The sequence below is a fragment of the Coloeus monedula genome, assembly GCF_965178545.1.
Source record: "Coloeus monedula genome assembly, chromosome: 6".
NCBI classification, from domain to species: Eukaryota; Metazoa; Chordata; class Aves; order Passeriformes; family Corvidae; genus Coloeus; species Coloeus monedula.
The window spans coordinates 57844624-57871303 of NC_138786.1; the positions used below are offsets into that span (position 1 = coordinate 57844624).

The 26680-nt window shown below is 43.9% G+C and overlaps 1 protein-coding gene across 3 annotated transcripts; it reads right to left on the reverse strand.

The window, feature by feature from the left end:
- Positions 1 to 2240: 2240 nt before the first annotated feature.
- On the reverse strand, positions 2241 to 26425 carry ZBTB1 (zinc finger and BTB domain containing 1). Of its 3 annotated transcripts, XM_082283593.1 has the most exons (3): positions 26009 to 26424; positions 14574 to 16485; positions 2241 to 4058 (listed from the first exon to the last, which is right to left on the reverse strand). In XM_082283593.1, the coding sequence occupies exons 2-3, from the start codon at positions 16463 to 16465 to the stop codon at positions 4022 to 4024; spliced, it is 1929 nt and encodes a 642-aa protein (XP_082139719.1). In that variant the 5' UTR covers positions 16466 to 16485; positions 26009 to 26424; the 3' UTR covers positions 2241 to 4021. The 3 variants fall into 3 exon arrangements, with proteins under 3 accessions (XP_082139719.1, XP_082139717.1, XP_082139718.1); XM_082283591.1 differs by lacking the exon at positions 2241 to 4058 and having other exon boundaries at positions 13225 to 16485; positions 26009 to 26425; XM_082283592.1 differs by lacking the exons at positions 2241 to 4058; positions 26009 to 26424 and adding an exon at positions 25865 to 25980 and having other exon boundaries at positions 13225 to 16485.
- Between the last annotated feature and the right edge of the window lie 255 nt (positions 26426 to 26680).

Consider the following 26680-nt stretch of genomic DNA (forward strand, 5'->3'; position numbering starts at 1 on the left):
TGTGAACGTATGTCTGGTACTTGGAATTCAGACAAGAACTACCAGTGTATAAAATGACAAGATTCTTCTGACAAGGGGTTGCATTAGAAACCATAGTGTATGTGGGGGGAACTACATAACTTACTTTGTATTTATATACCGCCCGGTTTTGTGCACAGCTGCTCCTTGTTAATTTAAAGGGCAGCCACAAGACATCATCTTACTTAAATAAGTGCTCCTTTGTTTTGTGAGTAACAAATAAAGTTCTGCAAATCCTGTATAACATGTTTTTGGCAAATTACACAAATGCATGATCAGTACTATGGAAATATTCAGAACAGCAGAATATAGGGCACTGTAATTTCATACTGCCAAACCAGGAATTCAAAAATCATGAGTCAGATCTCCTAATATTATAAACCTAGTTTAAAATTATGAGTTTAAAAAACATATGTGGCTTTATTCACCTTCTGGTTTTTTCATCTTTACCATATGTTCAGATTACACTTTTAGGATTTTCCATGTAATTTGGAGATCTAATTTTTTTTTAATAAATAAAATAGCTCATTACACCATCTCACAACTGAAACCAGGCTACCTCAGATTGATTAGACTCAATAAAATCATGGAAGCTGTCAACACTGATTAAACTAATGCTTGATGCTTCAAGGAACAATTATTTTATAATTAAGTGATTTTTAAGCACGTTTATTTACATAGACTACTGACAGTTTGCTGAGGCATGATTAAAAGCTGAAGTTAGTATCACTAGTGCTAACTAGATAAACTGGTGTGCTGTGCATTTTAGGCAGTCAGTTCTCTATTCCTTTAACTGCAGCCTCCTTTTCTTGTTCTACTGACAGTCCTAAGCAAGTGACTTTAAGCAGAACATTTTCCAGTAATCACAGAATCAGATCAGAAAAGGATCTCAACAGATCATTTAGTCCCATTTTGTGTTTAACCAAGATCTCCTTTCTTGCAATTTAAGGCAATTATTTTTGTTCATATTAACTGTGGATATGAGAAACAATTGTGCCATTTTTCTTTGCAACCAGATTTTATATATGAAAATCATTGTGTTTTCCCTCCACCATCTCTTCTGTAAAATAACTTAAAATCATGCAACCTGTGCTCGAGAGCAAAGTCTTCTCAGTTTCCAGACATTCACTGCTTTCTCCTGGATTCTCTGCATGCACCTTGTTTCTTAGTTTTCAAGTGCTATGCTCAGAACTGGAGGTGTTACCAGCTCTTGCCTTAGTGGTCATGAAGGAACAATGATACTCCAGTTTCTACATTTCAGTTTTTACCTTTATTTGCAACATCATGATGTTGGAGATTAATTTTCAGAATGTGATCCAAAGTAATGCCTTAATTCTTTTCAATGGAAATTGACAGGGTAGGTTTAATTTAGATATTAAGAATCTTTACTGTGAGGCTGCTGAGGCCCTGGCACAGGTTGCCCAGAGCAGCTGTGGCTGCCCCATCCCTGAGAGTGTTCAAGGCCAGGTTGGATGGAGCTTTGAGCAGCCTGGTCTGGTGGAAGGTGTCCCTGCCCATGGCAGGGGGGCTGGAAGTAGATGATCTTTAAGGTCCCTTCCAACCCACACCATTCTAGGATTCTATGAAATTAAGCAGCTGTTCCTTTACTTGCACAGATAATGGTTCCAGCTTGCACTTGTTCGTATTAAATAATATGTTTTCAGATTCCCTCTGCACCTTGCCAGGATTATGCTGCATTCTAATCTTATCTGTTAATGTACCTGAACTCTGCTTGGTCTTGTTTGAAGATATTAAAAGGATACTCTGTATGGTCCAGGGTGTAAATAAATGAAAACAGAGAATTTTATCTAGAATTGCTGTGATGGAGTTAAACAAAATACTGTAATTATTGGCAATAACTGTAAAGCTGGAAAATTATGCTGAACTTAAACAAGATAAATGGTGTACTGTAAACTCAGGCAAAGACCAATACTTCATACTCAGAGATCAGTAAGTGATTAATCTCTCAGATCTACTGATATGCTTAGTGTGAACAATTTTTATAATAACTGAACTGCTGTAGCATGCTATGAATTTCTCTTGTTTTCTCATTTCTATGATTATTTGATATTTATTCATCTCTGTTTTCCCTCTTGTCATTAGCAGGTGAATGGGAAAAACACAGGAGCTGATGAAGCAGGTGGTAACTGGAACTTCACCCTGTTGCCAGGACTGTTATTAACTCAGGTATAAGATGGAATTAAATGAGAATAATAAGCAGATTTGTAAGAGTTTTTTATTAAAGATACTGTCGCAAAGCACAGAATAAGCTTTAAAGATGATGATAACTAACCTGGAATGTCTTTACTGATACTCTACATAGACTAGAAGTAATTGCTAAGTTACAGAACAGTCACAGCCTGTTCTAGATGTCCTACACTTTGTATACTGTTGAAGGCAATGCTATAAATGGATTCCCTTCTCTCCTCTTTGTGGTGGTCTACTTTGTGGTAGTCTACTCTGAAGGTCCTTCATGTTTTCTATAGAAAGGACATCCCATTTACTATTAGATATCCCAGCTATATTGTGCCTTCTCCCTGCAGAGTCCCCAGTGGTATCCAGCTTTGCCCAGATATTCACCATCCTCCCCTCTGCTCCTGGGACTGAAGTGTCAGCATTTCAGTGCTGCACTGAAGGCTTTTAAAATACCTACATTAATGTTTAAGGTGTTATGTGTTAATAGAGCTGATTCCTTCAACATCTGTATGCTGAAACATTGGGGGCTATGTAATTAGATTAAGCAACCACATTCAAAAATATCTGAACATCTTTTCTTGCATTTGTATAGCAACTTTATAAACTCAAAAAGAGTAAAGCAAGCACAGACACATGCCCTATACAAGCTGCAATACAGACAATATTGTACACACTTTGTAACAACAGTAATGAAAATGATGCCAATTATAAATAAAATTATAGACAGACTCTTCTTGAGATAACAGTTATAGTGAACAATGAAACATCCTTTTATAATCATGAGTAGAATTAGTAAGATGCGTAACTACAGCAGAATATAATCAGCATGTTTAGTCTGCTTACATGTCTTAAATAGATCCACTGTTGTCTGAGGGAAGCAAAAGAAATTAATATTTTTATAATTCATGCTTGCCCTAATTTGGAACATTTACTGCCTTATTGGGTTTTTGGTTAGGGTTTTTTCCCTCCCATTAATTTAGCTGGAAACATTAGTATTCCTAAAATGTTCAAATCTGAACATGAACGCCTGATTCTCTTCTTCAAGCTTTTGCAAGGCTTAGCTCCAGAAAAAGGTGCACCCTGTGCCCTGTGAAGATTATTTCACATTTACTCATCTCCTTGTTGGTAAAAAATTTTCATGATTCTTTTTATAAGACCAGAGCACCATTTCTTTACTCTCCACATGCAAGCACTGTGCTCCATGGAAGGTCCTCTTCAGCTTGCAAATGATGATCATGGCAGCAGGGGAAATCAAGTCAGCTGGATCTCTCTCACCATCCTGTCCTTCCTCAGGGACCCTCTGTCCTCAGTTTTTAAGTTTTTTTTTTCACCCCTTTTTCTTTTTTTCTTTTTAAATACTTGATAGTTTAGCATTGTACATGAGTATACACTTGTAATGTTTGAACTAAAAAAATCTAAACAGTTTTTGACAGCAACTCTAAGAAGCCTTGTTTCAGAAAAGGAGCACTCCAGCGTGTGAATAGAAATTCTGTAAATTCATTTCAGTGCAGCCCTTAACACCTGGCATCTGCCTCTTTTGGCTGTCTGCTCCATGAAAGACTTCAAATTTGTTTTTTACAGGTGTAAGTAATAGTCACAAGGAAGTAAGATTTATAATACATAGAAGAGTCCAAAACAACTTTTACTGCATGTTCTAATTTGACTGCTTTGGTGCCTTTTGCGACTGCTGCAGTATGTCAAAAAAGCAAAGGTGGTGCCAAGTCAGATCTGGCACACGAGGTTCTGAGTTTTTATGAAATCTTTTGCCGACCAGTTCTTCCTCATGTCTTCTCCAAATCTGGTTCTCTCAGTTGTTCAGAAGCTTAGAAGTCCCTATTTCACTACTGCCATGCAGAAAAGAAATGCAAGAAAAATATTAAAAGTCAGAAGCCCGCACTGCAGTACTGTATTTGCTAGCATGATGTGGTCCCTCCCACCTCACCATGTGTGGTTTTGCTCTAAATACCCATCCTTCAGTTATATTCAGAGCACCCACCACAGTCAGGAACTCTTTTTAAAAGCCATACATTTCCTTCAACCCCTAGCCCACCAGAACACAACCTTAAACAATGTTGTCATCTTGTTTCAGAAACTTTTGCTTCTTTTTCCTTTGCCTTCTGTTTTCAAAACAGCTACAGATTTGCTGAAGAAAAGACTTCACTTCCCAAACCTCCCAGAAGTTATTTTTCATACTGTATGTGTTACTTTCCAGCAGTGGCTTATGGCTTGGCTTAGTGGATGCTCAAAAAATTGCACGAGTATTATTTCCCCTCAGCCACTCATAGCTTGGAACACCTCCACTCTGGAATACTTCTTACTGCTTCATATTTGACTCTATTTTTGGTTGTGGGTTTTTTTATCTTGCCTAACTAAGAGGTAACTTACGTATTTACTTGACACACACACCCACACACACCCCACATTCTTATTTTAGGTTAAATGCAGATAAATTATATAAATATTTACAATTTCTGTAAGTCTCTTTCAACCACACTAATTCATGACAAATATGAGCAGCTTTGTGCCCAATACGAACAATCAAGAAATTGGAAATGCATGGATGTAACTTTTGAGGACAATATTCAGGGTTGTTGGGGTTTTTTTGGTACACTTGACTTCTTTCTTTGAATGTGTAAATCACATTGTACAAAGTATATTTTTGCACCTTGGATTGTTGAGTTAACTAGTAACTTAACTCATATGATTGTGCCGCTTCTGGATAATTTACACTCGGTGTTTCTATGCGACTGTGGCAGCCCTGGCTGCCACAAGTGGTTGTGTCTACACTGCAGAAGCTGCACATGACACCAGGTTTAGCAGCTCTTTGCATTACTTACCTGCCAGAGCATCCTCAAGGCCAGCTCAGGGCTGAATTTCCTGGCACACCTCTGAGAGGAAAGCCTCGAGTAATGCTCCACACCTCGGTGTGCACCTTGGCCAGGCCCTCACTCACTGCATGTGCCAGGCCCAGGCTTGTCTGGTATTTTACCTGCCCTCTGTGCCATGTCACATACTTATGGTGGGCAAAAAGGCTTTTCTTTTCTGCCATGAGGGCAATATGAACCGGGGAAGTGGGCAAAGTGCTACCTTCAAAGTACTGCTGGTTCTGGCAGCAGGGCCATGTGTCTGCCTAACACATTCATAAAATCTTGGAGGGGAATTCACTGGACTGGTGCTGTTATTGCAAAGTAACTCTTACATGACTAGCTCAGAGGTCAGGAAGTACCTTTTTTCCTTTTTTTGGAAATTAACAAAGAAGAAAAAAAGCTGTTCTAACTACAGTAAGCCTGTGAGCACTGTTTTTCCCTAGGCAACATCAGTGTTTAACATTGCTGTTCATTACCATGCTGGCCTGCACTTTGCAGTCCAAGATCTCTCTCATTTGCAGATCATACACAACTCACACACTCGACTGAGCTCCATTCCACCACCACCCTCAAATACATCGGCTGTGCTGTGTGGGACCACCTCTGAGTGCGGGAAGGTGGGCTGCCTGTGAGTATTAAATCACATTTTTCCGATGAGACAGCAGAAACGCTGCTAATCAGTGCCAACTGTGGTGGGGTGGGGTGTAGCACACACAGAGTTCCTGACATTGCCGAGAGCCTGTAGCCCACAGGAAGGGAGATTAGCGATAAAACGTTGTGCCCTCCTCGCAGACCTTAAAATCGCCCAGCTTCCCGAAGCACAGGAGCTGTTTGGGGATGCACAGCTGCCGGGAGGATCTGCTTCACCCTCTTCCCGGCAAACTGAAGCATTCCAGCCCTGGGATGCCACGAGATGGCGCCGGAACCCCCATCCCCGCATTCTGAGCGTCTGCAGAATTCCAGCCCTTCCCGGAGGTTACAGAGGATGCGGCTCCTTCCACTTCATCAAAGTCAGAGGAAGTCTGTGATTAGCTGGATGTTTACAAATAAAAGGAGGATCTGGAGACAGATCAAAGATAACTCTCCAGATTTGGCCCGATATCAGGTTCCTGTGCTAACAGCATCTGCATGGGTTCCACTCTTATGTTCAGTGGCTGCACTTGGTGTATCTCATCATGCATTAATAATGCTTGTATAAGGCCTAGTGCATTTATTAGAAGTCTGAAGATTCAGCCAGCTGAGGACCTGAAAAAACAAAACAACAAGACCCCTCAGACTGATCTTCCAGGCTCCATCTAAGAGAAGCACCCACTGGGTTCTTCCTCACCCTGCTTCCTGCAATGTAAAGGGAACCAAGAAGCAAAGATAAGCACTGTTCCAAAATCCAAAGGATACTTCAGACTTAGTAAACAGGAGCAGTAGCTCCTCTAATGTTCTCTAACAATTTAAGTAGCTTGGATGGTCCAATCACATCATATATGCTTTTCACTGAGGAGTCTGTAGTTCATCCAGGATCTCAGTGATTTTGTCACAGCCCAAAGGACCAGGGAGAGAAGCAGATAGGAGAAAAAAGATGTGGTGTGTGAAATACATTGAGTTAATGTATATCTGTTCTAAGGCACATCTTTGTTTTGACTCTGTGTAACAAACCAACATAGCTTGTGAGGTCTGGAAGGCCACAGGCTATTCCTTCTCTCATAGGAGTGCTCTGTTTGAAGCTGGTATTGCTATTTGGGGTCTAAGCCACACTGAACTTGATCAAATAAACATTCTCCAAAGGAAACTGCCTTTGAACTACTTAACTCTTTGCACAGCAAACTAAAACTGAAAGAACTGTAACAATTACTGTAAAATCTCTCGTGTCTTGACTGAGTTATTTGCCAGTTTTTAAGTTACTCTGCATAAGGACCTCTGTCTTTTCTGGCAGAACTGACCATGTCAGCAATGGCCAGTAAAATCTAAGTGAAACACAATCTGTCTGAAAGCAGACTAGGTGGGGCTAACCCTCAGACTTCCAGGCATGCAGACTATTAAGTGTCATATTTTACAGCATATGTAAGTGTACACAACTTCTACTAAATCCACCTGATAACAATGTAGTTCAGACATCTGAGCTCTCTCCTGAGCTGTGGGATAATTTCTTCATCAGTTTCACCAGATCCGACCCTGTATTTCCTCTTCCTACAATATTACTGTATCTATCCTTTTCCCAAAGGAGGGATACTTTAGATTTTGTCTCTTAAAACGTTTCTGATTTGCGTAAGTAATTCAGTAACCAATAGCTAGAAACCAGAACCTCAGTAGTTTGGAAGCTGGGACTCTGTACAGGTAGGTACCAGTAGGAAACCCACAGGCAGGGAAGAAACCAGGGCACCACCTTTAGCATCCTAAATAAAAGCCCTAACAACAACTTGTGTAAGAGGAGCGTAACTGATACCAGAAGTCTGGTGTATCTGCTGCCAAAACCAAAAGCAATTTATGGTATTCAGCAAACTCTATTTTTAGCCAGCTTATCTGCATTTCCACAAACTTTCATGCTCTTTGGGGCTTTTGCCATGGAGAGAAGGACAGTATGTTATTTCTCCCATTCATTTTCTGGGGAGTCAGAAGCAGAAGTCCCTCTGGTGACCACCCGCAGTGGGATGGTTACCTAAAAAGGAGAGAACAGGTATTACTGAGGTGTGTAGTTCAACTGAACATGTGAGAACTATTAAAAAAGGCAACTTCTTAGCCCTAGTCATTGCTTTAAAACAGGAAGAAAGCAAATCTTCCCATTTCTAAAACAGAAGGCAAATAGAAGAGCCAAAAGGATGTGTTTTTAAAATAGTAACCTTGTCATCAGGGGAGATGGGGGAGAAGAGAGGGGGAAAGACTGATTTTTGTATCTTTTGTGTTGGCATCGCGGCTGCTGCAGAGACCTTGGCAATTGCTGACACTGGTGGCACTTTGCCTGACAGACAAGTTGAGAAACCAAGGATTTACAACAGTCCCGATTTCCAGTGGATTTCCTATAATCTACACAGCTTCCAGGATTCAGAGGCCTGTAAAGGATGCTCTCATTCCCTGTCAGGGATGTCTACAGAACTACAAGATATATTTATCTGAAATCACGTCTTATTTGCAAACAAAAGTACACCCCAAAATCTCACTGATGCAAATCACACTTGAGTTTGAGTGAAAACAATAAACGCAGCAGGACTTTGTCAGAGAGGGAAGTTCTTGAACTATTTCTTTTTTTTTCTCCCACCGGAAATTCTAGATGCAGCATTGTTTTTGTGGTTGTAGCTGCAGGAAGATTTACTCTGGTTTTTAGTATGCCAGAAGGCACAGGAAAGGATTAAACCTTTTCATTTTCTCGCAAGAGAATCAAAGATCCTGACCACGTCTGAACCTCAGGGTTGGTGGGGTGAGGTGTGCCATGCTGGCTACACAAAAGAAACAGTCAAAGCCTGGCCTTGGACTATCTGAGGATTTCTCATTTCACAATTCTGTTATATTCCTTTTAATACATTAATATGAAACTTTAAAAACAGATTTCCAACACTCTTACATGGGGAATCGGCGTGAATTACTGAAAGCAGTTTCTCTAAAAGCATGATGCACAACATGGTTTTCTTATGTCTTAAATTAATTTAAAAATCCCCACCCTGTAAGATATTTGAGGGCAAAAATAACCCAAATATAAAGATCTGATAGCATTTCTCCTATGAAGTTGGCACTGGTCATTCAAGTACATGAAAAGGAACATGGGCTGTTTGTTTCAGGGCCGAATATTTATAGTCATGATGAAGTGATTCCTGAGTCATGAGCTCTGCTGCCCTGTTACAAATTAAGGTTTGTCTTTCTGCATTAAAAAAATCAAATCACAATTAATTCCAGAATTGTGGAAGTGGCTGTAAAAGTAGCAAAAGACACTTAATTTATAAAATGTGTCCTGATTTTTGGCATCTTTCCCCTACAAAATCTCAGCCTACTCACACGTCTCAAGAATACACTGCACAGCAACATTTTAGGAGTTTTTTGGAAGCTGGAAGAAAATACAGAAAACTGGTTTATAGCTGAGAACTACAGAAATGTCAGCTTTTGAAAACATGTTCCTAATTTCTAGCCTTCAGCAGACTTTATGAAGTCAAATTAGTCATGCTTCATCTTGTAGGTCTTTAAGTCTGCGACAAGCATCAAACCAGCTGAGAATTAGGGAAGTCAGAAGATTTGATTTTTAACTCTCTGAGACTGAGAAGCACTTAAAAGTCAGAAGTACACAGGGATAGTAACAGATACTGCCAGCATCAGCTAAACTTACACACGGAATTACCCTGAGCTTTCAGCATTAGACCAAAAATGAGACGACTGTCTCCTCTTACTGTGAAAAGCAGTGAGGGGCACAGGGCAACAGAGGAGCTCCACAGCTGCATCTGGGCCCACAGCTGGAGGGCAGGAAGGCCAGAGGAAGGTGGGAGCCATTCCTGGTGTTTGGCCAGACAAGGGGCCCAGCTCATTCCTGGCCTCGGGCCAGGCCAACCACACAAACCCAGTGGCACGGAGCACTACCCAGTCTGCTTCAAGAAACACTAAGAAAGCTCCAGAGCATATTTGTGGGATGAGCTGAACGCAGGAAGGTTTCCAGTTCTCACAAAGAGGGCAGATAGCAGAGATGTGTCTCATTTGTAAGAGGTTGGGCTGCCTTTTTCCTTATCAGGAAATAGAAGATGAATGTGAAGAGTTCAGCTTCCCCGAGGATGCTTGGGGGAGACAGAGACCGAGTTAAATTTGGGACATGCTCTGAGTACTGGTGCAGCTCGTTTAAGCGAACAAGCCCCCTCCAAGCTACTCATTCCTCCCCTTGTGCCACCCCTTCTATTGTGCTTGCACAAGATCTGACACAGAGATGGAGAGGGAAGCACAGCGGGGAACTGATCCAGCCAAAAACCAGCCCCACAGGGAATAGAAAAAAGCCCGCTGCTTGATTCAGTTCATTGTGAAGCTACGTAGATACGTGCTTTTTGACAATGGAAAGGGTGGCACACAGGGGAGAGGAGAGCTGAAACTAATGGGGAGAAGTAAAGGGCTGCCAGGGCTCAAGGTGGCATTGCCTCCAGGAGCAAATTCGTGTCCTCACCAATAGCTCCAAGACTCTTGATGGTTTAGCACTAGAATATTCAAATACAATCGTGTAGTCAAACTATTCACTTTTATAACAATGTATTTTTAATATATTTGCCAGGGCAATATATTTTCTGCCTTCAGCTTTGAATAAAAAATATGCTGAATTATATGTTTTACATCAACTGAAAATATTAAATAGAGAAGTCCCCTAATTAAAGCATAAATTCTTAGAATTCCATGATAGTCTATTTATTGAAATCAAGATTTCTCCACAGACCTGTTGGCTACAAATAACATTATACACAAATGTAAATACTCTTTGAACTAACAAGTCAGCAGGAAGCATTTACAAGTATATATATACATTAACATTTTAAACATCTCCTCTGATACTGAAAAATAAGCTCAACAGCTTTTGTGATATTTTAAAGCTCATACCGGGTGTTTTCATGAATTCCCTCTTTTTAAAACTTCCAGTAAATCTTGAAAGCTAAGAGCTAGACTAGCCACTTAGAAATTCTTAGGATTGCGGCCCATAGCACTGCCAAAATGAGAAAAACAACAGAACACAGAGAGGTCCTCCAAAAATAAGAATAGCAAATCACTTAAAAATATAACTTAGGGCATCCAGCAAATCTTTTTCTTTCTGGCTACGCCTTGTGCAATGCTTGCACCTCCAGTTTTAAAGATCCTTAAGTGCTTTTACATGCTAACATTCACTAAGGAGATTCAAAGGAACAATGTTATGGCAACAGGAAAGTATAAATTAGAGGAAAAGAACTCTTAAATAAAATATTTTTGCTTCCCGTTCACTATCTTTCAAGTAACAGCAAAACTTACAGGATAACTGATGTTGATTTTTTTTCATGTCTGCTTTTGTTCTGTCTCCACATTAAATCATTTTTGTCATGGTAGGACCACTGAAACACCATTATTTCACTCTCCTGCAGATGTTGTCCCATTCTGAGGAGAACATTCAGGAGCAGCCAGCCCCAGGCTGCCTCAGCACCCAGACCTTCTCCCCTTTCACAGCAGCCAAATTCCTCCTGTCACTCCAGGCCTTTTCCCTAACAGTCCCATGCTGTTCCCCTGCACACTTTTACATGTCACCTTAAATACTCATCTATGTAAATACCCATCTACTTGCAAGCCAGGCTGACTTGTTTATGTTCTCCTATACTCCCCTTGATCACTGCTCAGGCTACTTCAGTCATTCTGATTTTCTCTGCCTACATGTAAATAGATCCACTCTTAAGCTTCCCTGCAGTGCAATTCAGGCTCTTTGTGAGCCTTAGCATGGACTTTAATACGTGTGAACTCCAAGGCACTGGGTTTTGTTCCACTAGAACAGGAAAAAACATCAATTCAAGTTCAGTTGGAAAGGTTTAACAAACTTTACTTTGAAAGGCTACTACAACACATCTTATAACTGAAAAACAGAGGTACTCAGGGTGTTTATAAACTTAGATAATACATGTAAATACCATCATTCCCATTTTCTCCATTTAACTTCTGTAGTTGGCAGGTCTACTTACACTAGAAAGTCAAATTTTTTAAGAAGCATGTTTAGGTCAAGTTCAGACCAATAGGCTGTAAACAAGGGCTCCTGATCCTGAGCAGGAGGCTCCATAAATCACCCCTAGCCCTTCATTGAATTCAGGACTGATCCCTTACATCGCAGAGGTCACCTCCTGCTTTTCAACAAGGTCTTTAATCTGGGCTGTGCTGTGCCCCTGCAGAGCTGTGGGCAGCGGGGCCGGCCGTGCTTGGTACGCAACCCGCGTTCGTGAGCTCATGGCTCAGGCCCACAGCTCCCCAGCCAAGCTGAGTCATCCTCACCCTGGTCTCGCAGGCGGGACATTTTATCCACTCCTCCAGCCACCCGCTCCACGCCACCTTTGGGATTTGCTTCCCACTGCATTGCTCTAATCCTGCCTGCCTGCCTTTGCCACTCCCTCACACTCAGGATCTCTTCTCCCACTCAGTCTTCCCACTCCTCCAATGCCACAAGACCCACCTGCCAGCTGCCCCAGTGCTTTCCAGTTCTCCTTCACTTCCCTTGACTGCTTTTCCCAATCCAGCTGATACTGTGAGAGATAACCTGCATGCCAGAGAGTCACTGTGTGCAGTGTATGAACCCCCCAGCTCTGGAGTGCTGGAGTGTATGCATGCCTGTGCACTTTTGGCCCCAGTGCTATTGAGGACTCGGCTGGCTTCAGCATCATACAGGAAAACAAAGGACTGAGCAGGTAAGCAAAACACTAAAAGCCCACTAAACTGCACCCAAAGCAGTTGGTGCCTTGGAGCAGCTGCTGGCTCAGGACCAAGGGCTGGTGGGGGAGCCTTCTCCATCACTGCAGAAATGCACATGTCTGCCGACCAAGAGAAATCCTAATGCACATTTAAAACTGAATAAATGCAAGGCAACTCACACTAATTTTAACAGTTAAAGTGGGGATTCTGAATTGTATTCACGTCTCTGAATAGTCTAAAATTAAAACTTGATACCCCTCACAATCCCCAAGAAACAAGGAATGAAACTCAACTCTGACAGAAACAAGCACGTGAAAGCCCTGGACTAGACCGTCAGCTCCTGGCTCATATTCTCAACCCCACCACTGGCACATGAGGTGATAGAATATTTCAGTTGGAAGGGACCTGCAATGATCATCTAATCCAACTGCCTTAATTGCTGATCTAAATTACTTTCCTCCCTCCACAGCTCAGTGGGAAATAGCATTTACCACCCTCTTTGATAAAGTGAGATCTGCTGGGAGAAAGTACAACTAGGTTTTATTTTTTAATTGTTTTTTCCACGATTACGTATTAGGATCCTTTCCTCCACCCCATCACAAATCACACACTTAACAAACGTTTAGACAGCTGGTGCCTAAGAGTCAAAGCCAGTTGCTCTCTCAAAGGCCAAAGTGCCTCACTGAATTGGTGTCAGCTGGTACTTAGTAAGATTTTTAAATTCAATTAAATTAAGAGACAAGCTGCATAGATTAGGGCTCTGCTAGAATCAGAAAGGAATCTTAAAAGGCATAAAGTATCTTTACATTTATTAAGCAAACTCTGCAGTCTTTTCTTGTTATATTCTTGTTGAAAAACAGAACATTCATAAAGTGTCATGAAAACAAGAAACAAAAAAACCCTAAGGTCCCAAGCAATGGGACTATCTTCACACCCATCCTGCTTTTAACTTTCCAACACAAGCAGCAAGGCACAGTTCCCAGCTAGGGTGAAAAAGCAGTCTTCAGTGCACATGGCCATGCTGCATTCCTAGCAACCCACCACAGCCACTCCTCCCTTGTATGTTAGGATAAGCAAGTTAAATATACCCACAGAGGTACAGACAGTGAAAGAAAGGCCAACATCAGTTGTACAGTTCTGCTAGGACTTCCCATCTGGAAAATGACCACTGTGCTGGAACCCCTCAGTTATCCCGACAGTCATTAAGTCCCTTCCCCCTTGTGCATACCAGCCCGAGCCTGTGAGGTTTAACTGAGCCTATGTGCTCACACCCCTGGGATGCACCTTCCAACAAAGCCAAGAAGCAGGGAACCAGGACAGCCAGCTCTGCCCCTGCAGCAGAGTCAGAGGACCAAAGGATTATTTCTTGGCATTGCTGGTTTGGGGTCTGGTTTTTTTCTTTTTTTTTTTTTTTTTCATTTCAAAAATTAATTTGGGGATTATGAACAATTATGCTCTTGCACATTAATCGCTGGAATCTAGAATTTTCACATGAAGAAACAACACATGGAAATATTAAAGCACTCATCTTACGGACATGGATCCGAGAACTGTTTAATAGCAGTCAGTGAAGGGGTAACATTGTGCTTTTAATCTACAGTTTAAAAATAATGATTTGTATATCTACGTAGTAAAACAATAAAATTAAGAACAGAAACTGGTATTAGGAAACAGTGAAAATGTAATAATTAAACACATTATGCTTTTCAAAGCTTTATACTTAATGAGCCTAGATAGACACCTATGGTTAGGAGGGTCTTAAAAAAATAATAAAAAAGAGACTTATTTTCAAATTTTTTTTTTTCCTTTTCAAATTTTTTTACTATACTTATGCTTTGCTTTGGTGTTCTCTCTGCTGCCAACTTAATGCTTTAACAGTATGTTTATGCTTATGTTCTTTTCAAATGCTTGGCATTATAGTGAGATCTCATATCTTTCCTCAAATTAAATTTTGCTCCACATACTCCACATGTATACAGATGAACATCCCTGTGCTGCTCCAGTTGCTCATTATTTGGGAATATCTGAAAGCAGACCTGGCATATAGTCTCTCCAGCTGATAAGTGAGATATCATATGCCGTACATGGTCATGTTTTCGGAAGTTTCCTTGATCACAAATGGAACAGACATACCTGGCCATGCCTTTGTGCATATCATTGTGGAGCCGCAACTGGCGCTCTCTTAAGAACTGCTTCCCACATGTCTGACAAACAAACTGTTTTTCCTTGGTATGAACGGTATAGTGTTCCCGCAAGTGGCAACGCTGATAAAATCCTTTCCCGCAAAGGTTGCAGAAATGCTTACGTCTGTGATCCCTCTCATTCTCTTCCAACATGGAGTTCTTGAACAGATCTTGCTCCAGGCAGTTTGACATATGTTCAACCACTAGGTTTTCAGTATCAAAACGCTGGCCGCAATTAGGGCATCGGAAAGGACAGGCAGAATGCTTGTATAACTGGTTTTTCTGAAGGCTGTTCATTTGGAAGTGACTGTCCCTGAAGTCCTCTAGCATCTCGGCAAACATCATGTCCCTTATTTCTGACTGCTCCTCGGGGTTCTCTTCCAAGTCCATTTTCTCCTCAGAATTTCTGATCCCATTCATGGTCAGATCCTGGGGTTCTCCACAGGTCTGGGCATGATCCTGTAGCTGCTTGCCTTTCACCAGTATTTGACCACACTTGCCACAGGCACATATATTTTCTATGTGTTTGGATAAATAATGAGAGGACAAATCTTCCTCAGTGATTGTTAGCCCACAAAGTTCACAGGGAGCATTCTCCACATCTTCCTGCACTGAAGAAGCCTTGCTGTTAAGGTGCCGTGGACTTTTCAAACACTTTCTTTCATCCTCATCCATGGATAAACGAGGTTTTAGAGTCTTCCGAGCATTTCTCTTCTCTCTCATCTCTTCCTCGACGTAGTATCTGTAAAGCGGCTCTTCCTGTTCATCATCCAGGTCATCATTGTCAGAAGACTCATTGCAGTCTTTATCTGCCACCTTAATAATATTAAAATCCTTCAGCTCATCTGTAGGATTGTCCTCTGGCTCCACCTTGATGATAATCCTCTTCCTCTCAGAGGCTCTACTTCCTTCTTCACCTGATGTCTCAGAGGCAACTGTGCTGCTTTTTCTGCTCGTGATGTTTGACACGGGAGATGAAGAATCGTCCACAGCATGGCTTGAGTCCCCCTTGTATTTTTCTGTTTGTGTGGAGATCATTTTAGAAGTAGAGTTCTTTTCACTAAAGTCCATTTTCTCAGCACTGTAGTACCTGGCACTTTGGTAGGAATGCCTGTTGGTGCATGTTAACACATGCTCATCCAGTAGCTTTTCACAGCTAAAACTAAACCCGCAGCTGTCGCAGGTGAAGCTCCTTCCAAACCGGCGCGAGTGTGACACGCGCTCTTTCGTGTGAGAGAATTTGGACGTGGTGCTTTTTTTGCAGACATCAAACAGTTGCTCAGGGAAGCTGTTGAGCTGCAAAGCTTCTTCGTCAGGCTCTTTGTTATGGGATGTATTTACCGTTGAACTTGGCGGCTCCATGCCCCACCTGTTTGCTTCACTGCCATTTCTAGCAAGTGCGTCTTCATACATTCTCACACCAAATATCATTTTACTAGTCTGGGTGCTAGAAGCAGGAGATGAACATTTTAAACTAGATGAGTCTGTATCCTGTATATCTTCTAGACACTCAGGTACATTATATAGCTGTAAATAGTTCATGGCCACTTTAAATTGCTCAAAATTGGCAGGGGCTGTCATAATTTTTCCTAAATACATGAACTGTAAAATAAGATCAAAGCATTCAGCGCTAATCTTCATGTTGCTTAGATTCAGCTGGGCTGTAGTGTTTTGATGGTTCATAAAAAACATCCTAAAATAGGCGCTGCAGGCAGCAAGGACTGCTTTATGTGCTTGAAAATAAATATCATCGATAGCGATGCAGCAGTCGCACAGAAAGCCCCACTCTCTTTGCTTGTTTAGCTGCTGAAGGACATAGTTGCTATGGCTGGTTTTTGCCATCTTGTACTTCGATTACAGCCCTGCATAAAGAAAAAGGTATCTGTTAAATCACGAGTACAAAACCCAAAGCCTACTTAAATGTAGGGAGGAACTGCCATCTCTTTGCTCTCTAGATCTTCCTATTCTGCCAGTCTGCGGTACAGCTTCCTGTCTGGAGATCTCTGCTGCTAACTACTTACAAATATTGATGCCAGTGAAAACATCCATAATTCCATGTGCTCACCGCTAGGCTTACAAGACTAGTAAACTAAAAAACACAACCAGCATACACGTCAATCAGAGCTACCCTGCTAGAATATAAATTAGCAAATATATCTCAAAGTCTTACAGTCAAGATTTTCAGATATGAATTCTGAACGCAGAACTTCAGAAACTTCACAGGGTAGACTTCTGTAAGATGGCCCCAGGACAACACCTATACAAGGTAAGCTGGCTGTCAGAAACCACTCTTCAGTCTCAACTTGCCTTTTTACCTGTCAGTCCAATGGGCACATGATGCAACGCACACTGGAAACCAGGCCAGGCTCAAACTGGTCTTTCCCTCCCCATTAAAGGAAATTAAGAGACAACAGAGCACCCACACAAGCTACTCCACATTTCGCTCTTCATGGCAGCTGAGGGATCATCTCAACCTTCTCTGCAAGGCGTCCTGCAAACCAGGAACTGCAAACTCAAACACCTTCTCAGAAGCAGAGGGCAGCCCGGCTGTGGTGGCACGTCCCACGTTCGAGCCCGCTGCAGATGGTGACCAGGCAAGCTGCGTGACAGCCACAGGGACTGCAGAGGCAGGAAGTGGTGCACGCCGTGCCTCCAACTGCTCTCAAAACCACTCGTTCAGAGCACTGAAATGTAACCAAAACACGTAGCTGGGAAACCGGACAAAGAAAAGCTCGGCAATGGAGAACTGAGAGAACCAGCAAGCCAGAGGTGGAGCCATGGTGAAATGAAGCCTCAGCAAAGACCAGAGAGAAAGGTCTGCCAGTGCTGAGGGTTGCTCTATGTGAAAGTACTAACTCGTCCTCAAGAGAAAAGAGGAAGAAAATATCATGGTTTATGTTAAAAAAAAAATCCAGAAGAAATGCACTGCATACAGGAGGTGTGCGTTTGATTAAAGATAAACTTCAACAAATGTGGCCAGATCCAAACCTAGTCATGACTCACTTTGGAAAGCCTTTACTGATACACATAATCTGTTCTAACTGCACAGGCTGAGGGGGTGAGAAACCAGAAGAGGGTATAGAGAGCACCCTGACTGAAATGAAAAACATAAAGCAGTAAGGAGGATTCTTAACATTTTGAAAGGTTACTGCAAACAATGCAAATAATTGTAAGAGGTTTGTACAAATAAAGTACAGGCTAGCAAATAACATATACTAAAGGGCATTTTATGACTCAGTGAAATGCATGGATTGATTTGCAACCACTCTTTCAACTGTCCAAAATTTAAACACAATACACACAAAAATGCTCCACTTTTCTTCTTATTTTCCTAACAGCTTACATCTCCTAGGGGGAAACGTGGGTAGAAAAATTGAATTCCACAATTAGTGTTGAATTCGCAAGTCATAGGCGTTGCCTCACTTGTTAAGTAGCAAACCTAACATTAAGTCCCCGTTCTTCATTCCACAAAGGACTGCCACAGCAGAAAGGCTCACAAGCTCTCGAGAAAAGAACATGCTCACCCCACCCAGCAATATTCCCTACTGCCAACTCACACAGCAGTTCCTATGGATCACCACCAGCACAAGATCTTGTCTGGAAAGAGGAACGTTGAGATTTGGGTTGAACTACACTGATGACAGGCATCTGAATGGTAGATGCTCCTCTCCTCTCAACCCAACCCTTCACACCCAGAACTCCAGGTGAGCACCCTGCCATAATAATTCTCAGACTGGTTTGGCCCAGTGGTGTCCACTGCAGAAATGCAACTCGTTGCATGGAATTCACTTAATGTCTTTTTACTAACTTGCAAGGCAGTGGCTTTAGTAGGACAATCTCTGAAACAACTTCACATCTTTTCTACAGAAACTGATTATTGTTTATGTCACTGGGTGATTTCAGATGTTTCTGTGAAAAAACAGCAAAGCTCTCGACATCAAGTAATAATAAAAGTGCACTTCATATTCTTTCAAGTGGTAACGTGTTTTGGATTTGAGGCAATTCATTAGATGCTTAAATGTAACTCAGTCTATTGTACTAAGAATAGCAGCTGCATAATGATAAAGAATTAATTTCAACTTCCACATTCTAGGAGTGAAAACCAATGAGAAAATGAGATGATGCCATCAAAGGCATGACTGGCCTCTTGGTGTGAGCTCCCAACACAACAAGAAAAGGCTCAGGACAGCTCATGTTAACTTCCCCATCCTCATAAAGTGGCAAGTTGCAAATGTTTTCTTTAATTGTGGGTTTTTTTACACTAGATATACTCCATTGTGTCCTCCAATAGCAAAACAGCAGTACAAGCAACAAGCCTGTACAAAACAGGTGGTCACAAACTGTCTGCAGGCACCTGCAGACGGGGTTGTTTCCAGATGGTGGGAACAATGAGTGACAGCACAAAAACTCGCTTTTTCCAGGTCTTCTTCTTTGAATCTGGTAAAAGATATTTCTCCTTTTGACAGATGATGTCCTGCAAAGCTTTCAGCACATGGATCCTGACATGCAACAATGACCCACTGCCAGTGCCACCACTCAGGGAAAAAAGGGTGGAGCATGAGGTTGCTTGAGTAGGATGGCAGGGTTTTGGATTTGATATGTACTTGGCCTCTGTCACAGTAGTACTACATGTAGGTACTAAAACAGTGTTTGAAGTTATTTATGTTAATGAAACTCCTGGCATCCTCCCTCTGGCTGCTGTATTAACCTGCTGGATGTAACTTGCCACTACGAGAGCCTGTGCTGGGCTATTTACAACTTCAACACATTTCAACCAGCAACAGCAAAACTTTCCTTCTGAAACCTTGGACTGATTACTTTTTTTCCTTCCTCCATAGAAAAGCTCAGCCAAAACGGTTCCAAAAATGAGGCTAAGAAAAAGCTTTCATGTATGCAGATTATTGGTTTTTTCATTTAGAAATTAAAAATAAAAGCTTCTCTTCCAAAATCTTTGAAGAGACACTTTATGTGGGAGAAAGCATTATGTTTTAGATATGTTGTCACAATATAAAAATCTGCCTGAATTTGGCCAAGCTATATGCTTGAGGGGGAGAAGATACAAATTATCAGTTTATTCACACTTAAAATTTTTGTTAGTAGTTATTAAAACTTCAGATTATAGCCTCGCTAAGAACATTTCATCCTCTTGCAGCTGCTCAGTATACAGGTGCCTGAGCCCTCCGCAGTGAAATCCCCTTTTGCACAGAGCTCTGCCATGGTTTTAAACTACAAAAGAGTTGATTCAGATAGAGGGAAGAAATTTTTTATTATGAGGATGTTGAGACACTGGCACAGGTTGCCCAGAGAGGCGGTGGATGCCCCATTCCTGGAAACACTCAAGGCCAGGTCAGACAGGGCTCTTAGCAACCTGATTTTGTTGAAGATGTCTCTGTTTATTGCAAGGGCATTGGACTGGATGGCATTTAAAGATCCCTTCCAACCCAAAGCATTCCATGATTCTATGTGCCACCTCCACAAAGTCACAGCTGATAGTAGAGCCTCCTGGGGACTGCTCCACACCACCACTTGCCATGGGGTCTCAGCTTCCCTTCTGGTAGCTGATGGAGAAGATGCACAGTTCTGACTGAGGGAGAGCCAGAGCCAGGAGGGGATGTAGTGAAAACACAGGGAGATTGGGAAATGTAAGGATGACGTTATGGAAATGCTCTGGAAATCTGGAGAGAAAGGAGAGGCAGGCTAGGAGCGGAGCGCTGAGCCAAGAGGAGGGGGACTAGGATTAGGAAGCAGCAGTGGGAATTAAAAATGGGTGCAGTGAGGGTCTACACAGTGGAGGGAAGAAGCCACTTGGGCAAGGAGCTGGGAAGAGCCAGGCTGCAGGGCCTGGGGCACAAGTGGTAAAAAACACAGACAAGCTGTTTCTGGGGAATGGGTGGAAAACAATTACAGCATTCACGCCTTCAGAGCAGGAACTGCACCCCAAATTCCCAATCCTGCCATCCCTTTGCCATCAACAAACATGACAGGCTTGCTGACAAACTCCTTCCCAACAAGAGCAAGCTCTCAGAAAATGGTAATTTATCATTATTTTGTTACTTTAATTGCTAAAATGGCAGCAATCTGCATTTATCACTCATGTGGGTGGATCAGTATTGCAAACTATTTCTGAAGTTTGCTTTAGGAAAAAAAAAAAGCAGGTATTAGAAGGAAAACAGGTCTTTTTACAGAAAATTCAAGGTTTCAAAGTTAAGTGTATACACAAGAAATGCTGATTAATGCAGGAGTAATTGTGCTGCTGTTTATGTACCTATCACATGTTATGTATATATACATATATTATGTATATTTCGTAGTATATTCTTCCAGCCCTCCTGTCAAGATTTCCCTTACTCAGCACATCCTCTGGATCTGTCCAGGCCTGGATCTGAGCAGCACAAGACAAGATCCCTGCTCATTTGGCCAAGCATTTGGAGGATGTGAAGTGAATGAGAGGTGGGGGACAAAAAGCAGGATCTCACAGCAATGAACACTGCTTGGAGAACATCCTCCCAGTGCTGTCAGTGCCAGGACAAGTAATTTCAACCTTTCTGGTTTGGGTTTTTTTAAATAAGCCAGGCTTGCACTTTTTGGATGTCCAATTTATTCACATAGGTAAACACCACTGGTGGCAACTGAGGCCAGTGAGAGCTATCCTCTGTATGTATTAAACACCAAGTATCTTGGAAAATTAAAGCTCCATGCAGGTGAGTTTGTCAATCCAAAGTTTTTAATTATTTCTGATCCTCTTTTTCAAAGAGAGGAGAATCACCCGCCACTTGCCCAGTGGACTAGCACACTTTGTGAAGCATCCAAATCCTGGAGGCACCAAGCTCACAAGTCCACAAGGAACCCAAGTAACTCCATCTTCAGCGGTGACTGATTTGTGTGGTGAATGCAGCACAGGCCACAGTGTAAGCAATGCTGAATGATGCAGAGGTGTTCTGAAATAATGTGCTAGAAAAGCATCTGATATGAAAACTAAAGGTATTTGACTTGAGTATTCTCACTCTGATAGTCAAACTCCAAGTCTCCATATGCATTTTATTTCCCTAGTAAGTATTTCTTTTTACATGGCCATGCTTTAATTCAAGCTTGTCTGCCACCAAACTTTTTTTTTTTGAGGCACCACTTAGATACCATTCAGATGTGACCGTGAACAAGGTTAAGTTGCCCTACTACACTAACCAATTATGTTGTTTGTAAGTCTGCTAACAAGAAAAAAACAGGTATTTACTACAGCTCCATGCCATCATTTCCTCACACTCAAAGTTTTCGGAGATGTTTTAAAACAAAAGAAGTAAAAAAAGTCCTCAAGCAAAGAACTAGTGAAGTTCTTTTCCTAACTTCTCTGTCTTTAAAACAGACATACCACAAGGTTCAGAATTCAGGAGCCTTTCGGCTCCTAAAATTAGTAGGTGGTTTTCAAAACCCAGCATTTCCACTGCTGAGCAGGCAAAAACATAGCGCTTACATGCTTAGTGACTGGAAACCAAGAACAGGCTGGACAAAAGTGTAATAAATGAGTGGAGAATTTAGTGCTAATAGAAAATGAGACTGGAAAACCTCAAGCAAACAACGCCCAGTTATCCAAAAAGCAAGCACAAGAGGATCAGAAAGCAAATCCCCCATCGCCGTCTCTCTCCATATCCCACCCTGGTGTGGGTTCCCAAGAACTCTTCCCCCTAATTTTGCCATTGTGGGTCAGATCTACCAAAAAGCCTGGATTCCTAAAATGACAGCATTGGCATGCTGCAGAAAATCCTACAGAACAAGTATAAATTCCCCACACATTGCCCAAGAAGTTTATGTGTTCAGCTACTGCACTGACCACAGAGCTGCCGACAGGCTACAACTTTTACCTAGATATACTCAATAGGAAGCCACAGAGAATTGGGTCCCTCAGTTTACACAAACACTGAAAAAACAGTGAAGAACTTGGGGCCAGGTAACAACTGTCCATCTCAACAGTGAGTATGGATCAGTTTGCATTGCAAGCATAGCCTTGCTCATAAATTAGAACAGCTATGGGAATTCCATGTACTGCCAGGGAAAATGTAATTAAGCTCCATTATTCAGGCTATGAAGGACTAAAGGTATAATTTATCCTCCTCTCACAGCCCTTCCAATCACCTGCCTTTCAGACATGCCAGTTGGGAAAATGATTTCAATGATGCAGATACTCATCTTCAGACACATCCCGATGGCTGAAACTCATTTTAAACAGACTCCTGGACAATGTACAGGAACACGTTTCATGGCACTTGGGCTAGATCTGAATGAGGGGAAGAGAAGATGCTCCAAAGCCCCCAACATGAGCTGTCAGAGCTCCTGGATGCCCTGTTCTCCACTGCTCAGCCAGCAGCTCTCTGCTGACTCAGCATCCATGTCCACAAATGGGAAACAGACATCAAATTTTAGCAAGTTAATCTTCTCAACTGCTAACTGAAAATTAGTTAAGGAACATTACATGGTCTTAGGTAAGAACGCTCCTCAAAAGACAAGGAATACAGCTTGACAGGAAAAAAATAAGAAAACTGAGTTTGTGCTAAAGCCCCATCTCAACTTCAAAGAACTTTAGATCAGATCTAGGGAGTAAAAGTCCTAGAGAGAGACCTTATGCAGTCCTTTAAAGTAACTTGCTAGCCACAAAGGTTGACTCTAGAAAGTCACAGTTATCTTTTATCTGGCACCTTTACAGTTCTCAGGCAACATAGTAATGATATGTTTAAAAGAAACAATTAGTGGGAACAAAATTATAACACCCAATTTATGCTCTGTAGCAGAAAGATGAGCCTTTTTATCTAGGCTCTCCAAGTTACACCAACTTTAAACTTCTGGAGGCATTTTGGTGGTTTAACCACGTTTTGAGACCTTCAAATGAAAGTCACAGGTGCCTTCCAGGAAAGGATCCTTGGCTAAATACAGGTCAGACTTTGGTGTAACAAGTTGCTGGATGCACATGAATGAAGCACAGTAACTTGTGACACACAGATCAGACTACAGGTTTTCTTGACTCTTGCTGGTCTTAAATGCTTCACATTTTACTTTCAGCACACTAAAAATAAAAATAAGGCTACTAAGGTCTTCATCCAATGAAAGAGGTCTAATATGGGGGAGAAAAGGCCACAGCCAGTGAATTCTGGAGTTTTGCAGTGACACTGCATGCACAAAGAAAAAATTACCAGACAAATTTGAGGATATAAATGGTCTTCATGCAAATTATGTCAGCTTTTGTGCCCACATGCTGTGTCCGCAGCAGAGCTCTTTGGGTGATGGTGTTTACCATTCCCAAGCTAAGGCAGGGCAGAATAACCCAGCGGCTGGAGAACCACTGGCCAAAGTGAAAAATGAACACATGGCTTTTCACTCTACATGTGTGTGACAGCCAGAACAACTCTAGTAAGAGGCCCAGCTGTAACAACTAAGAGAAAGGACACCGGGCTTTTATCAGGAAACTTTCACTATCTCAGTTCTGAGCAGCTATTCTATTTCCATCCAGCAGGTAAATAGCTACTGCGGCTTTGTCCATCCTGGATTTCCAGGGCTCTCCACCACCAGCAGGAACAGAAATCTGTGAAAGAAGCAGCCACTCACGTTCAAGTAAGAAAGCATCTAAAAACCCAAATCCCTGTTTGGCCTGAGCACTCTCAATGTAATCGCTGCTAATTCCTGTGCCAGTGACAACAGCGGTTGAGTCTGATGAAGGGAAAGACTTGTACAAGCAGAGCTGAAGCATCTGTTAAGTCTGTGATCTTATTCCACACAAAACTTTCTGGCTACTAGGAAGAAGTGGCTTCTATTACTTCTCTGAGCTTCCCACGCAGCACCAACCCACATCTTCATTACCTGCATCCAACCCTCGCAGTGGGTGCCTGCTGGTTCCCTGCTACCTCAAAACAGCAGCAGAGTGCAACTAATGCTACTTGTTACTCCTCAGGTTTTCTGGCCAGCCATCCAAAAATCTCTCCACAATCTTGTCAACTCGCTGTGCTGCTGCTACCTAGGAAAATCTCTGCAACCGCTCGTGTTTGGCCGGTTTTCCCCATGGCCATATGGTCCCAACGCCTCTCCCCCGCTCGCCATGAAAGCTTAACTTGTAATTCGGTAAAAACAAGAAGCCCGCATCCCCCTGCTCACGGCTGCTCTGTGGGTTTTTCCAAGAGCTGTAATGAGGAATGTTAAACAAACACCTTTAATTAAAGGAATGTTTGTTTAGTGTAATTAAATGCCTACGGAACACCGCACTGTTGCAACCCCGGATAGTTTTGCAGTGCATGCTGTACCTTGCGATACTCAAGTGCGAGGGAAATAATACAAGCAAATGACAACCTGGCAGTAAACATCCAAATATTAAGCAGCATCCAAGCCATGCTACCCATTTACCAACGCCTACGTGTCAAGAGGAACCGGCACTCCTGTATCAGCTGAAACAGGGTAAACTTGAGAAACTGAGTTACAAAAAATCCTGAAAAAGAGAGAGGAATAAAACCGCAGCCCCAAACTCAGAGCGTGTTGAGTCCCCTTTCCTCTACTCTCTTCAACTACCTTTCTATCCGAGAAGAAAAGAGGAGTCCTTTAAAGAACGAGACTTTCCACACCGCTTCCAGAGCAGTACGGGGCTTGTTTTTTATGTGACAAAAGTATTCCCCTTCCCTTCCAGCCGCCTCCACGGCGATCCAGCGCACTGCCAGCCCTGAGTGAAACCCAAGTCTCCCGCCTGGCAGGGTGGAGCATTCCCCCCGGGCTGCAGCTCCGCTCCGTTTTTCGCTAAACTACCGCAACTCACTCGAAGTTTTGGGCCGTTTATTTTGTGAAGACAAAAGGAAGAGAAGCGGCGGGACCCACCGTGGGGGCCGGGGCCAGGCGCGATAGCGGCACTCGAGGTGTTTACCGCGACTTCGAGCCCCGGAGCCACGCGGGCGGCGCAGTGCCCTTCCCTTCCCCGCCTCTCGCCCCTGCACCTCCTTAGGCCGCTCTTCGCTCTCCAGCGCGGCATCCCCCGACCCCCGCCCGCCGCCCCGCAGGTGGAGCGCGCCCGCCGCGACCCCCGGAGAGAAGGAGGGAGGCGAGGAGGGAGGGAAAGAGCGAGCCGGAGCCGGACCCGCCGCCGCGGCGCCGCCGCTCAGCCCCCGCGCAGTCCCCGCGGCGCCGCTCCGCTCCGCGCCGTGCCCTGCCCGGCCGCCGGGCGCAAGGTCACCGCGCCGGCCGCCGGCCAGGGACCGGCCGCGGCTGGAAAGCCCCTACCTGGCAACGCCGCCGCCACTATGGCGGGCCGCGACGGGCCACGCCGCCGCTCGGCACTTCCCACCTCCCGCCGCCGGCGGAGCTGCGGCCGCCTCCCGCCTCCTCCTCCCCGGGTCCCGGCGGCGGCCCCCGGGCCCCGCTTACCGCGGCGCGGGGAGAGGCGGCGGCCGCCGACGGGGAGCTGTGCCCGCGCCGCTCCCGCCGCTGCTGCTGCTGCCGCTGCCGCCGCGGCTGCAACAAAGGACTTCCGCCCCGCCGCGCTGCCGCTGCCGCAGCGCCGGCTCCGCCGCGACCGCACGGAGCCGGACCCCTCCCCTCGGCGGCCGCGGCTCCCGGCGCCGCCGCTGCCAGCGCTGCTGCGCCGCCGCCAATGCCGGGGCCCGGCGGGCGGCTCCCTGCCGCGCTCCGCTCTCCTCCCATGCCGCCGGGGACGCGGCGCGGCGCGGGCTGGCGCTGCCGGAGCCCCCTCAGCCCGGCTCCTCCCCGTCCTCCGGCGGAGCCCCCCGGACCCGCGGAGGGGCAGCGTCAGGCCGGCGGGCGCCCACCGGGACCCCGCGGCCGGGCTGTCCCGCCTCGCTGCTCTCCCGGCTCCCGGAATCCGCCCCTTCCCCCCGCACCCGGGCTCGCCGCACGGAACGGGGAGTCTCTGCTTTCCCCCCGAGCCAGCCGTGGCCGGTGCTGACGGGGAGGCTCCGGTCACCCGTGTGGGTGTCCGGCGTCGGAGTGTTGCGCCCGCAGCCCCACGGCCCCCGCGTGGGACAGTTCAACTGTTTTCAACTGAAAACCACTGCAAGCTGCGTGAGAAAGTATTTCCTT

Bases quoted from the DNA above. Each gene is read 5' to 3' on its own strand.
- ZBTB1 (XM_082283591.1), bottom strand. From the start codon at position 16,465: ATGGCAAAAACCAGCCATAGCAACTATGTCCTTCAGCAGCTAAACAAG.